The sequence below is a fragment of the Sorex fumeus genome, unplaced genomic scaffold (genome assembly GCF_029834395.1).
Source record: "Sorex fumeus unplaced genomic scaffold, SorFum_2.1 ptg000075l, whole genome shotgun sequence".
Classification (NCBI taxonomy): Eukaryota; Metazoa; Chordata; class Mammalia; order Eulipotyphla; family Soricidae; genus Sorex; species Sorex fumeus.
The window spans coordinates 22021997-22035477 of NW_026606132.1; the positions used below are offsets into that span (position 1 = coordinate 22021997).

The following is a 13481-nucleotide window of genomic DNA, read 5'->3' on the forward strand; positions in this document are numbered from 1 at the left end:
AGCTTTCTTCTAAAAGGAGCCCCTCGTCCATTTGTCTGGTCACTCACCTGAGAACGTCCCCCCTTTCTCACTTAGGACCAGGATGCAGTGAAAAAAGCACGAAGCTTTCTTGAGTTTGCTGAGGATGTTATCCAAGTTCCCAGAAACTTAGTAGGTGAGTCCGAAATTGCTCTTGGTGTATGCGACAAAACCAAAACTCAGCAAGTCTTTTACTGCTAGAATTCATTTCCCCTCGTGCAGCGAAATTTAAGTGATGATTAGTGTGTAACATAATCCGTTACTACAGTGTGCATAAAATACTTGGTAAGGAAGGAACCTCATTTTTGAAGAAGATGGGCAGAAGATGCCGCTTTGCTAATTCAAATCTGCTAGTGCCTGAGAAAGAAGATTTGTATGATTTGTGAATTTTTAAAGTGTCTTGTTTTGGGGACTGAAAGGATAGTTTAGCGGGTAAGGTGCTTGCTTTCACCTCTCTGACCCTGGTTTGATGTCCCTGGCAACCCAACCCTTATGGTCCCCCAATCCTCCGGGAGTGGTCTCTGTGTCCAGAACCAGGAGTAGACCCTGAGCACAGCTAGATGTGGCCCACATGCCAAAAATAATATTAAAATAGTGCTTTTTTCAAAATTAATGACATCTTGGTGCTTTATAATTTGGAGTAGATTGGTACCGGATCTAACGGCTCTCTACAATAATAGCATTTTTAATAATCTTGGTTGGAGATGTAGTACGTCACAAAGCACGAAGTCACTCCCAGTGCCTTCACTGTCCTCACTGACATTAATGGGTAATTTGCATTTCCTGGGAGTTCTGGTTGTGACCTTCCATCGAGAGTGCCCACAGTCCCTAGCGTCTCTTCAGTACTCGTGCTGCAAGGACCCTTAGTAGAAAACAGCCAAATAACGTACGAGTTTACCAAGAACATGAGTGATGTGTTTTTTTTTCAATTTTTAAATTAAAAATTTTTTTATTAATGAGACACCATGAGGTACAGTTGTAGACTTACAAATTTCTGTGCTTGGATTTCAATTATACAATGATCAAATACCCATCCCTCCACCAGTGCCCATTTCCCACCACCACGGATCCCAGTATCCCTCCCACCCCCCCAACCCCCCCATCCCACCCTGCCTCTGTGGCAGGGCATTTCCTTTTGTTCTCTCTCTCCTTTTGGGTGTTGTGGTTTGCAAAAGAGGCATTGAGTGGCAATCATGTTTGGTCTATAGTCTACTTTCAGCATGCTTCTCCCATCCTGGGAGGATCCTCCCAACACCCTTTATTTGGTGCTCCCTTCTCTATCTGAGCTCCCTTTTCCCCTAGCATGTGAATGTGCGACTAACATTTACGGGTAGCCTGGGCTGCTGGGGCTTGAGGTGGGGTCTCCAAATGCAGGTATGGGTGTAGGCAGGCAGTAGAGTGGAATCTGGATTTCAGACCTACTTCAGCATTGAGAGCTATTTCACAAAGGGCAACTTACTAACTCTGAGACTGACTGTCCGTTAAACAGATGTGTAGGGGCTAGAGCGATAGCACTGCGGGTAGGGCATTTATTTGCCTTGCATGAGGCTGACCCGGGTTCGATTCCCAGCATCCCATAGGGTTCCCCGAGCACCGCCCCTGAGTGCAGAGCCAGGAGTAACCCTTGTGTGTAATTGTGTCCACCTCTTGATGCATTTGTTGCACCTAAATGGGATGATTTCGGGATAACACACATTTACACATTCAAAGTTTTGCATAGAGTAGTGGAAGACCGTATTAGTTTTCTCTAATGTTACTTCAATCAGCTTAGTAGAGCAGAACTGTGGGCAGCAGATTAAAATCTGGTAGAGTTGAAACTGTCTAATAAGTAAGCAGTTGCTATACAGCTTCATGGAAAGAGCGAAACACATTGCTATACCTCCAGATTAAAGTAAGTCATTTTATGCAAAATAAGAGCATATAGGTATTAATCATCTCGAATTTCTGGCTGAAGAATTTTAATGCTGACCCCTTTGCAAATAGAAAACCACTTAAACTTCCTTTTGAATTTTTTAAATGTAACAATTTTATTTTATTTTTTTTTTAATTTTTATTAGTGAAACAACATGAGGTACAGTTGTAGACTTACAAATTTTTGTGCTTGGATTTCAATTATACAGTGATCATATACCCATCCCTCCACCAGTGCCCATTTTCCACCACCACGGGTCCCAGCATCCCTCCCACTCTCCATTCCCCCATCCCACCCTGCCTCGTGGCAGGGCAGGTTATGGTAGTATACAGTGGGTGTATTCTTGCTGGTGCGATGTATGTGATTTTAAAATCGAACACAAAGGCTGAAGCAATCGTAGTGCATGTATGGTGCTTGTCCCAAGTTCAATCCCCAGCCAGGAGTGATCCCTGAGTGCAGAGCCAGGAGTCTTGAGTACTTTTGGGTCAAAAACCAAAAATAAATTATTGAACTAACATGAATTATCCATTTTTTTAACTTAGGCAAAGTAATTGGAAAAAATGGAAAGCTAATTCAGGAAATTGTGGACAAGTCAGGAGTTGTGAGAGTCAGAATTGAAGCCGAAAATGAGAAAAATGTTCCACAAGAAGAGGTATGTTGTAGCACACATTTCTGGCTTTGTGTAATGAGATTTTGTTATTTTATATGGCATTCACTTCGAAGTCTCCCGAGTCTGTAATAGTTAGGATTGTGTGGCATGCCAGTTCATGTGGAAATTGGAGATTACGGTGTCTGTCCATTCTCTGATTCTTGAAAATGGTTCACAAATGTAAAAGGACACAAAAATACTTCCCAGGTATTCATGTTGCCGCTGGTTAGGTTTTCTTTCATTTGGGTGGTTGTTCAGTTTTGTGTCCTTTCGATTTTTATCTGGGTGTGCCATCTCTTCCCCAGTCTTGAGACTGTCTAGCCCTCATTTCATGAATATGTGCTTTTTGGAAGCAGTATTGATGTATTTGCATGTGCCAGTGGGCGGTGAGGATATGTGCTGTTGTGCCACTATATAATCGTTGTATAATACAGCCCCAGCCCGACGGTCGTAATTTTCACAGATCGCCTGGCCTGTCTTGGTGAAAGGTTCTTTTGGCTGAGGTTACAGCTTTTGAGGTTTTTAGTGCGTAGCATTTTGCATTCTATGAAATTGTTTAAAATGAAATTTAATAAATAAAATTTAATATAGACGTGAAAATTGGTCTGTCTCATATTTTGTGTTTTTTTTTTTACAAAGGAAATTATGCCACCAAATTCCCTACCTTCCACTAATTCAAGGGTTGGACCATCTCCCTCAGAAGAGAAAAAGCATACAGACACAAAGGAAAACAGTGCCCATTTTTCTCAGTCTAACAGCACAAAAGTACAGAGGGTAAGAATTACTTGTCACGTTGAATTATTTGAAAAGTAATTTATTCGAATCATGTCAAAATTGCTTTTTCGGGTGTTTTCTTTGGTTAGGTAACTTATGTTTCATTTTGTTCAAATCTGATTGCCAGCTTATGAGATACTACAACCCAGAGTCGTACCTACTTGTCATTTTGTTCACAGTGACAAATCTTAGGCTGTGAGCATAAAATATTGGGTTGCATTTAATGGTGACATTTTCTTTTGAGGGTGGACTTTTATTTTTCTCATGCAGTATCTTTTGAAAATTCGCAGGTTGTGTAGTAACGCAAAATATGTCTTCTGTTAGATGCATTAGTTACAACTTAATAGCATATTTTAGAAACTGGTCTTGAATATTTGAACTAACCTGTTTGTAAATGGCTTTAGAAGTCCTGCAGTGAAAGTCCTGCGTTCAGGCTTCTGTGTATCATTTGTTATAGTTAATGACGTCACTTGCATTCCTTATACTGCTTTAGGTGTTAGTGGTTTCACCAATTGTAGCAGGGGAATCCCAGAAACCTGAACTCAAGGCTTGGCAGGTAGGAAAACATTCCTTGAAAAATATGTTTTAATTTTATATTTTGCTGTTTTTCCCCCTGGTTAAGATAGCCTGCGGCTCCTCGAGGTTGGGGGATGGTGGAGGCGTGTGTGGGTGCGTGGACCCTGTGCCCAGGCGTGCTTAGGAGACCTTCCTCCCCCGTCTCCCCTCCCGTAGTCTCCCCTCGTCACCCCCTTGCTCTGTCGAGCAAGGCTTCTTAGATATTGGCTACCCACCACCCTTTTTTGTCCACGAATTTTTTTTCACTGTTTGAGCCACACTCAATGACACTCGTTCGGGGCTTCCTCCTGGCTCTGTCCTCGGGGTTCATTCCTGGCGGGTGGTGCAGGGGATCAAAGGCCTGTTGGCTGTGTGCAGAGCTAGTGCCCTCCTTGCTGTGTTGTGTCTCCACCCCCTCCCCAGGACATGCTTCCATGCTCTGTGTTACACATCTTTTCCTGCTCATCATAAGTTCATTCTAGAACACTTTGTCATGCCCCCCGCCCCCCCCATCACCGTTAGTTACCCACGTGGGCCTGCAGCTCGAGGCGAAGAAGCTCGGCCCTAGAGAACCATCAGTTTAACTGACATTCTTGCTCCCGGAAGCGTGTCCCCGTTTCCCCAGCACAGTCTGTTCTCCCCTCCAACACGCCATGCCGCTGCCTCCCCAAGGGTTCCAGGGCCAGAGGCCCACTGTGCTGGGCCCCATCTAACTCCCACAACGTGGACAGCTCCTTGCTGTGTCCTTGGTTGTGTCATATATTCTTTCGCAGGCCTCACCCTCAGGCCCTCAGGAACCGTTGGCGGGGAGGAGGTCACATTGCCACAAGAGTCAGTGCAAAAATTCCACTTTATTTCGTTTTTTTTTCTTTCTTTTTTTTGGGTCACACCCAGCGATGCACAGGGGTTCCTCCTGGCTCTGCACTCAGGAATCACTCCTGGCCGTGCTCAGGGGGCCAGATGGGATGCTGGGAATCGAACCCGGGTCAGCTGCGTGCAAGGCAAATGCCCTCCCCGCTGTGCCATTGCTCCAGCCCCCAAATTTCACTTTGTTAAGAGAAGTGGCCTGAGTAGTCCGGGCTGCATTGCGAGCTCCTCGTCCCTCACCCAGGAACTCCCTTCATCGGTGCATGGTGAAGAGCGCCGCCGCTCTCGTCTCACCTTCCTGTTTGAATTTTCTGCTCTGACCCAGTGGGCCTGTATGACGTAGAGTAGTGCTTCAGGACGCTCAAGTCTGGATATGTTCAAAGAGAAGGATCCCAGATTACTACTTCCAGAGTGGCTCTACCGAAATCTGCCGTAGGGTTTCATCACTTCTTCTTTTTCCTTTTTTTCTTTCCTTTTTTTTTTTTTTTTTTTGCTTTTTGGGCTCACACCCGGCGATGCACAGGGGTTACTCTCTGCACTCAGGAATTTCTCCTGGCGGTGTTCAGGGGGGACCATATGGGACGCTGGGAATCGAACCCAGGTTGGCTGTGTGCAAGGCAAACGCCCTCCCCACTGTACTATTGCTCCAGCCCCTGGTTTGTCACTTCTTACCGTTCATATAGAACAAAACTTCCCATTTGGCCTGCATCTCCTTTAGAGAAAATCACTCAGCCTAACCACACAATGTACATCAGAATTCTCCCTTCTCGAAGGGACTAAAAGGGCACCCGGAGCCCCTGGCACCCTCCCCACCCCTTGTCCTTGTCGTGGTGGGGACATTTTGGCCAACAGTGACCCGCAGAGACAGGCATAGCAACTTTTCATTTTTTGTTGTTGTTTTGTTTGGGTGTTTTTTGTTTTTTTTTCTCTTTTTTCACACCTGGCGATGCATAGGACCTACTCCTGGCTCTGCACTCAGAAATTACTCCTGGCGGTGCTCAGGGGACCATATGGGATGCCGGGGATTGAACCTGGGTCAGTGGTGTGCAAGACAAACGCTCTACCCTCTGCTATCGCTCAAGCCAGAGCATAGCACCTTTTTACCTGGCATTTTGGGAAGTAATGGAACTCACTGCTTGGCAGAAACAGCCTTGAGAAAAACGTTCTTCACGAGTCCATCTAAAACCCCATAGATATTCAGTGGAATATGATTCTTTTTGTTTGTTTGTTTTTGCTTTTTGGGTCACACCCGGTGATGCACAGGGGTTTACTCCTGTCTTTTGCACTCAGGAATTACTCCTGGCAGTGCTCGGAGGACCATATGGGATGCTGGGAATCGAACCTAGGTCAGCTGAGTGCAAGGCAAACGGCCCTCCCTGCTGTGCTATATCGCTCCAGCCCCAAGAATATGATTTTTTTTTCTTTTTGGGACACACCCAGCGATACTCAGGCGTTACTCCTAGCTCTGCATTAATGAATTACTCCTGACAGTACTTGGGGAAACATACGGGTTTCTAGGGATCAAACCTGGGTTGGCCGCGTGCAAGGCAAATGCCCCACCCGCTGCACTCTCCCTTCAGTCCCCCGCACCTGATTCTTGAGGTAGTTTAGGAAGCAGAGCCTTGTCTGCCAGGTGAAAGTCAGTATGCAAACAGAATTTTGTATTTCTTTGCTCCCCGTCAACAGCCATGTCCGGGTGACAGGAAAAACGGGCATGTTTCAGCCCCCACCTACCTTGACAATGCAGTCTACCGAACTCTCTTTCTGAACCATCAATCCTTTGCCACGGGAGCCATTTCTTGGCTCCACACACCTAGCAAGCCATGGTCACATGAGAGCCGTCATATGTTTTCCGCGGTTGACCTGTTCTACCAGTAAATGTATTTTTCAGTAGCAAAATACTAAACCGTCCCTCACCTGTGTCTTATTTGCGGCTCTTGGTTTGTCCGACTGTGGCCAGGCTTCCTTCTAGTTTAACACACGAAGGCTTTCTCCACTTAGATGAATGGACTTAGAAGTATAATTTTTAGTATGCTCTTTTAAAAGCTGTGCCTTTTGCCCTTGTGATTCAGCAGTTAATAAGTTTTAGAAAATGTGGTTGAAATGTATCTGGGCTTGCTAAATGCTATGACCGTGGATTTGTAATTTTTTCTCACAGAATAATTACTTGGTGCATTTTATCTCCTTTTTGTATTTTGTTGTATTGTGTTGACATGGTTAGTAAAAATGATTTAGTTCTTACCTTTGAACTCTAGTGTCTGATTCAGAATGAAGTTTAAAGAATCTGATAAATGAATGGAGCATTTTATGCTATTTATCTTGTTTGTGCATCTCATGTTAAGACCTGTTTAATTTTGAATCACATGATTTGTGATTCTGCCAGTGTTTAATGGTAGTGTTTAAACCGTAATGGCTGATACATTTCAGGCATTGCTTTATTGATCTTATTCACAGTAGTTGTGTAAATTGTACCAACTACTTTTGTTTTCATGGGTCGATGTATCATTTCAACAAGTGTTGGTGTAATCTATTTTTGAATGCTAGGGACATAGTGATCATTTGCATTTTTCCGATCCATTCATTAATTTGATAGGATTATTGTCACTATTTCTTTTTCAGGGCATGGTACCATTTGTTTTTGTGGGAACTAAGGACAGCATCGCTAATGCTACCGTTCTTTTAGATTACCACCTGAACTATTTAAAGGTGAGAGCAAATAAGATCTTTCTCTTTGGTCATTTGTACTAAAATAGGAAAATTTCATTATAATATTTTGGCAGTTTGGTTCATTGTAGTCTTTACGTTGTAATAAATGATAACAGAGGAAATTCTTCATTCAGCTCAATCTCATAAACAGTCATGTTTTCATCATTATGAACTTGAGAACCCATTTGTGAATAACTTCTATTCCCCTTTTTTCTACTGTTAAGCCCTTAGCCAATGGAGATAATCTCACGCATAGTCTTATCCACTTAAATCTTTCTAGACCCTGTGAGTTTTTTCCAGGCTAAATTTTGTCTGTAACACTTGCCTATGTTGTCCCTTTTATGTCACAATATCCAGGAACTCCTGACCTCTTCCAAAGCCCTTCCTCTGTTTAAATGTTAACTTTAGTATTTTTCACTGCCCCATTATGCAGAGGATAAACGGTTCATGTCTTGCTGTAACTGCTCGTTTCATATAGAGTCTGTACAGTTAGGGCTCGTGAAGATGGTGCCCTGGAGAGCAGGAGCCAGGCGCTGGGGTGGCAGGCCCGTGTTTGGCGTCCAGTCTCCGCCACCACAGCTGTGTGACTTTGGGCAAGTCACTTGATGGATGAAAGACATCTGCCTTTCAAAAGTTCTGTTGGCTGAAATGTCCTGTAATTGAGTGAAATAATGTAGTCTTACGTACATCAGTTTTTAAATATAAGTATTTATATCCACATGTACCCAAACTCTAACTGTTCTCAAGTGTTTGCAGAGTAAACCAACTTTCTCTTTCCTTTGTGGTGCTATCTTAAGAATTTTCTCTGCTGAGTTCTACTTGTGTGCAAATAAAGAAGGAAATGCATTAGGAAGGCATTCATTAAGGTGCTCAGTAAGAAAACTGGGAAGGTTTCCTCCAGCAGGGTTTACATGGTTAGGAGACCTCATGGATCTGCTTATTTGTTTGGATTTTAAAGTGTGTTTTATGTATAATTGTGTGTGTCTGTGTATGTTTCTTTATCTTCTTAAGCTTAAATACTCATGAAGCCCTGTAGAGTTAGAGCTGCATTGTACTAAATCCTTTTTCTTTGGATTAAAGTTAATTCTTAGACCTTTTGATGGATTCTTCACAATCGAATACTTTTTTAAAATTTTTTTGTTATCAGCAGTTGTCCTGTTGCCATTCTTTCCATCCCCAGATCTTCCCTTGCTTGGGCCTGGCACCTCTCACTGGCAGGCAACTGCTTTGCCCCAGTGGGATAGCCTGGGCTGCCATTCCATTTTACAAGCGTTGCCCCTTCCATGAGCTTTCCCCTGTACCTTTAGGGTAAGCCGCTCACGCAGCTGCGGTCTCGACTTTGCTTGAAATTCTTTGTAGAACTGAAATTCTGGTTCAGAGTGCAGATGAAACTCACGTAGATCCTGATCTGCCCTTCCTTTTTTTCAAAGCCACAATGACAAGATTGGAGGAGTTTGGCTTCACACGGGGACGTGTCTGCGGCTAACCCGCCGACAGTCTCTAGTGCTATTAAGTCATAGATCTAATTCCCGTGGCCCGTGAATGAGGTTGTGTATGGGTAGATTGGAAGGACAGGGTTAGGCTTGATCTGGCTTTGGTAGGATGTGACATACGGAAAATGCTTTACATAAAGCCTGAGCATAGATCCTAGGAATCTATTTTTGCTCAACTGATTTTATACTGTTTGTCATACTTGCACCAGCATTAGATATAGTTCAGAGGTTTTAAAGGCATGATGGTGATGTGAGACCTAACTTTTTGTCAGCTATTAAATAGCTCCCACCTTCCCATAGAAGGAACATAAGCATTTGGAGCTCGTGAAAATTGTTCCTTATCACATCTAAAGATCTAGCACGGTAAATATTTTTTTGGAAACAGAAGATGCCCCATACTCAGTGCTTTGTAAATGAAGGTATTAACTGGAGGACCTGTTTAAGATTACTTAGAATGTGTGATTTTTTTAAGGTTATCTCGTTAGACCTTAAGTGTTATTTATCTGTATTTATATATTTTAGAGTTGTTTTAGTTAACATCCTATTATAAAAAGCCCCGAATCTAGCATATCTGTCATAACAGATTCTATTGGATAATATTGCCAAATCAAACTTTATAGTTCGATTCATTATCATTTTAATGCTGAGTATTTTTGTTCTCTAATTCCAGACATCAGTAATTTGTTATCTATAGTAATCTTCATTTTAAGGACCTTGGCAATTCAGTTTTCTGATAATCCTGTATAACAGTGTTGACGGTAAATTTAGAACTGAAACACAAATATTTCCAGTATATCTTTTTAATCTGATAAAAAGGAGAAAGGTATTATTAAGTAATATGTCAAATTATTTTTACTGTTATCTTGTATATTTTAAATAGGAAGTAGACCAGTTGCGTTTGGAGAGATTACAAATTGATGAGCAGTTGCGCCAGATTGGAGCTAGTTCTAGACCACCACCAAATCGTACAGATAAGGAAAAAGGCTATGTGACTGATGATGGTCCAGGACTGGGTCGAGGTAGTAGACCTTACAGAAATAGGGGGCACGGCAGACGCGGTCCCGGATATGCTTCAGGTACAAATCAGCATTTTACTTAGTAACTGTATCTGTTCCTAGACTTAATAGCTGCTAATCTCTACTATTCCTTAGAACCCCATGATTACCATTTCTCCCTCCATGGTTTCTGATTCACAGTGGGCCAGAGTGTATATCGCAAGAGACAAAGCAAGTTGGGAACCCGATTACGTAACCCAAAGATTGCCCAGGGCAGCTGGGAGTTCTGTCTGTGTCCTGACTGGGGTGGAAGCTGGAGCCCATGTGTTGCTGACTTCCTTAAGGCTGTACCTGGTGTTTATTACTGTAGAACCCCAACATTTTCTCACTTGTGTCCTGCGGCTCAGCGCTCGGCGTGCTGGCTAGCCTGTGTAACTTGTGGCTCACGGGGTCCGAGGAGCGGGTCTATTCGGCCCTAGGCGGTGGACCAGGCCGGCTTTGCCTCTGCCCCCAGCTCTTCCCTCAGCGGTGCTTTCTCCTCTCCCACAACCTTCCGCCCAAAGGAGTCCCCCCCCCCCACCCCCGGTACCTGATGTCTCTTGCCAACTGTGTCTACTTTGTGACTTGCTAATGATGGTCTAAGGTATAATCCATCTCACAAATATTTGCATTTCAAAAAGGAACTCTTTAAGATGGAAAAGCCTTCAAGATCCACAGGAATGAAGCTAGAATGGTGAAGCTATAATTGGTCATTAGCTCCAACAGAGGAAGCGAGAGGTAGTAGAGCTGATGTCCTGGAGTGGGCGACAGAGGCACCCACTCCAAAGGCCAACTTGGAACCTGACCCCTAACTCATCGCCCCACAGTCATTCTGCTGAGAAAGGCCCATCGTCACCGTGGGGTTCCCCCCCCACCTCAACCCACCCCAGTCTCGTCCCTGTATGGTTAGCCCATCCCCTCAGACCTTACGAGGCCATTGTAGTAATTCCTTTATTAATGACAAATTGGTCACGAGGGAATGGGGAGGGAAGGACGTGGCCCACACTTCCGGCCAGCAGAGTTAGGTCTAGTCCCTGACCTCACAAAGAAACCCCTCCCTAGGACAGTTGCCATGGTGGCCTTTGTCCGCCCTCTCAGAGGAGACTAGAGCATGTCTCGGGGCCTGACCTTGCCAAGAGAAATTGGTCGAGTCCTTGTCTGTCATGAGGTATTGCAATTTAACTATTGTAGACACCTTTTCCCTCCAGAGAGCGCAGCTGTTAGAGAAACACAGCTGGCTAATGATGGGGAGTACTCAGGTTTGAACTTAGATGAGCATTAGAAAACCCTCTCAGGTAAATGCAACCAAGTACACTTTCTAATGAGGGTCAAAAAAGTTACGACCAAAATGACCTCCAATAACCTGAAACCTTCATTTTGAGTATAAAATGACCTGTTTGACAAAATCGAAGGTGTTAATACTCTTTGGTCTTATTCCATTGGGGAAACGGTTGGATCACCCCCAAAACGTCTGTGGAAGCTTCTGTTAACCAATTTTTTTTTGAAGTCGGACAACGGTGTATAACTTTTAACTCTCGATAGGAACTAATTCTGAAGCATCAAATGCTTCTGAAACAGAATCTGACCACAGAGATGAACTCAGTGATTGGTCATTAGCTCCAACAGAGGAAGAAAGGGAGAACTTCCTGCGCAGAGGAGACGGCCGAAGACGCGGAGGTGGCGGAAGAGGACAGGGAGGAGGACGAGGCCGAGGAGGCAGCTTCAAAGGTATGGAGGTGTTCGTTCAGGGCATCCAAGTGGGGGCTGAGAGATAGTCCGTGGCTTAAGGCGCATGCCTTGCATGTGGCTGACCCCAATTCTATCCCCGGCACCGCATGGCCCCAAGCACTGCCAAGTGTGTCCCTAGAGACATCCCCACCCCCGGTGCCGCCAGGGTGACCCAGGTAATCCCAGCCCTGCAGGGCCCGAGCTGACCACCTCCAGGGCCACTCACAGTGAACCACCTGCCCAGCTGGCCAACAGTTGCCAGGAGGGGCTCGTGGGTTTGGGAGACCTTAAAAAAAAGCACAGTGAATTGTACCAACTGTCTGAAGTTCTGTGGAAACTCTTGATGGTTCACTGCCATGGCGCCAGGCACCAGAGCTGATAAGATCTGTGCCTGCATAGCAGATAAGGTCTGTCCCTGCATAGTGACTCGGTACGGAGCATCTGGGTGCACTTGACTAGTACCAGGTATCTGGTGTTGAGTCCCAGCCACTGAGAATTATCACATAACTGCATTCCTAACTGCAGCATCTAGCCCTAATTGGGACCAGACCGGACCGGGCCAGGCCGGGGCAGAGCAGAGTTGGAAAGGTGATAGTCAGCAATGCTAAACTTTATGTGATTGGACCACCCTCTTAAGCCGAGACCCTTATAAAATACGTATGTATTTGGCAATAAAGCGAGCGGCTGTCAGTTGTCTCCCGGAGTGGTTTCTCTGCACACCTGTCATTTATCCTTCATCCCACATCTGCCTGGACCCAGTGCGCAATGTATCTGGGCATGTTGGGGAAAAACTGTTCCCCAACGACCGTTGTCCCAGTTTTGTGCATAGCACCCTAGGAAAGGTTTGTATAGAAATGAACAGCCCGTCAGCCATCCTCATGGCCAGGTTTGGGTAGATGTTGCCTTAATTTGGGCCAAATAGTTCAAGAAGCACTTAATTCAGCTCTCCCGGGGTCATCTGAACATCGTATCTTAGCAGGAGCTCAGCCTGACCCGTAGCGCAGGTGGTGGTGAGTCGCATGCTAGCCAGATTATTAACCGTGATGCAGGCAGCATGACTAGGTTGCTTGAGGCTCTGTGGTTGGCATAAATCACTCAAGGACATGAGGATAAAGAAGTCCCAAGAAGTGCCTCAGGTATGCTGACTGACCCTTTTGCCCATGCCCCTGTAGGGAACGAAGACCACACTCGCACCGATAACCGCCCGCGGAACCTGCGAGATGCTAAAGGAAGGACAGCGGACGGGTCGCTTCAGGTAACCCTGTGCACCATTTGCATCCGCATTGTTTGTCGAGATTAAGATTATTTTACCAAACCAAAGAAAAAGCACCACAGTTGTGGTGGCCAAACTTGGCCTTTTGGGACAGACCATACAAAAACCATTCCTGTCCCATTTGCAGCCTAAGTGTCAGGACTGGCCAGTCCCATGGTGACTTGAATACCGCACCTGTGGGGCAATCTCTTGATTTCCCCCAGGAGAACAAACGTCCTTGGGTGTTCAGAGACCCTGGAGTAAATTCTGTGGGTCCCCTGGATTTCAGGGCTAAGGTGTCCTCTTTGAAAGGAGCGGAAGGATAAGGTGTTGACCGCTTAGTACAGGCTCTGCGCATGCCTCCCCAGTGGTCATTACCTGTTCTGAAGGTATTGGGTATGAATTCTAAATTCACCCTGGAGCATATCCAGGTACCTTTGCTCAGGGCACTATGTGTATTTACCTTGCTTAATCTTACAGCGGCTCCCTGAGG

At 45.0% G+C, this 13481-nt stretch overlaps 1 protein-coding gene across 9 annotated transcripts in view; it reads left to right on the forward strand.

The window, feature by feature from the left end:
* FMR1 (fragile X messenger ribonucleoprotein 1) overlaps nucleotides 1-13481 on the forward strand; it is a 38842-nt gene that overhangs the window by 21374 nt on the left and 3987 nt on the right. For 3 of the 9 annotated variants that reach the window (XM_056130197.1, XM_056130199.1, XM_056130206.1), the window contains exons 9-16: nucleotides 76-154; nucleotides 2473-2582; nucleotides 3219-3353; nucleotides 3847-3909; nucleotides 7395-7481; nucleotides 9855-10050; nucleotides 11551-11736; nucleotides 12909-12991. In XM_056130197.1, coding sequence (XP_055986172.1) covers nucleotides 76-154; nucleotides 2473-2582; nucleotides 3219-3353; nucleotides 3847-3909; nucleotides 7395-7481; nucleotides 9855-10050; nucleotides 11551-11736; nucleotides 12909-12991 — 939 coding nt within the window. The remainder of the gene's footprint in view (nucleotides 1-75; nucleotides 155-2472; nucleotides 2583-3218; nucleotides 3354-3846; nucleotides 3910-7394; nucleotides 7482-9854; nucleotides 10051-11550; nucleotides 11737-12908; nucleotides 12992-13481) is intronic. The other 6 variants (XM_056130198.1, XM_056130203.1, XM_056130201.1 and 3 more) reach the window with 4 other exon arrangements.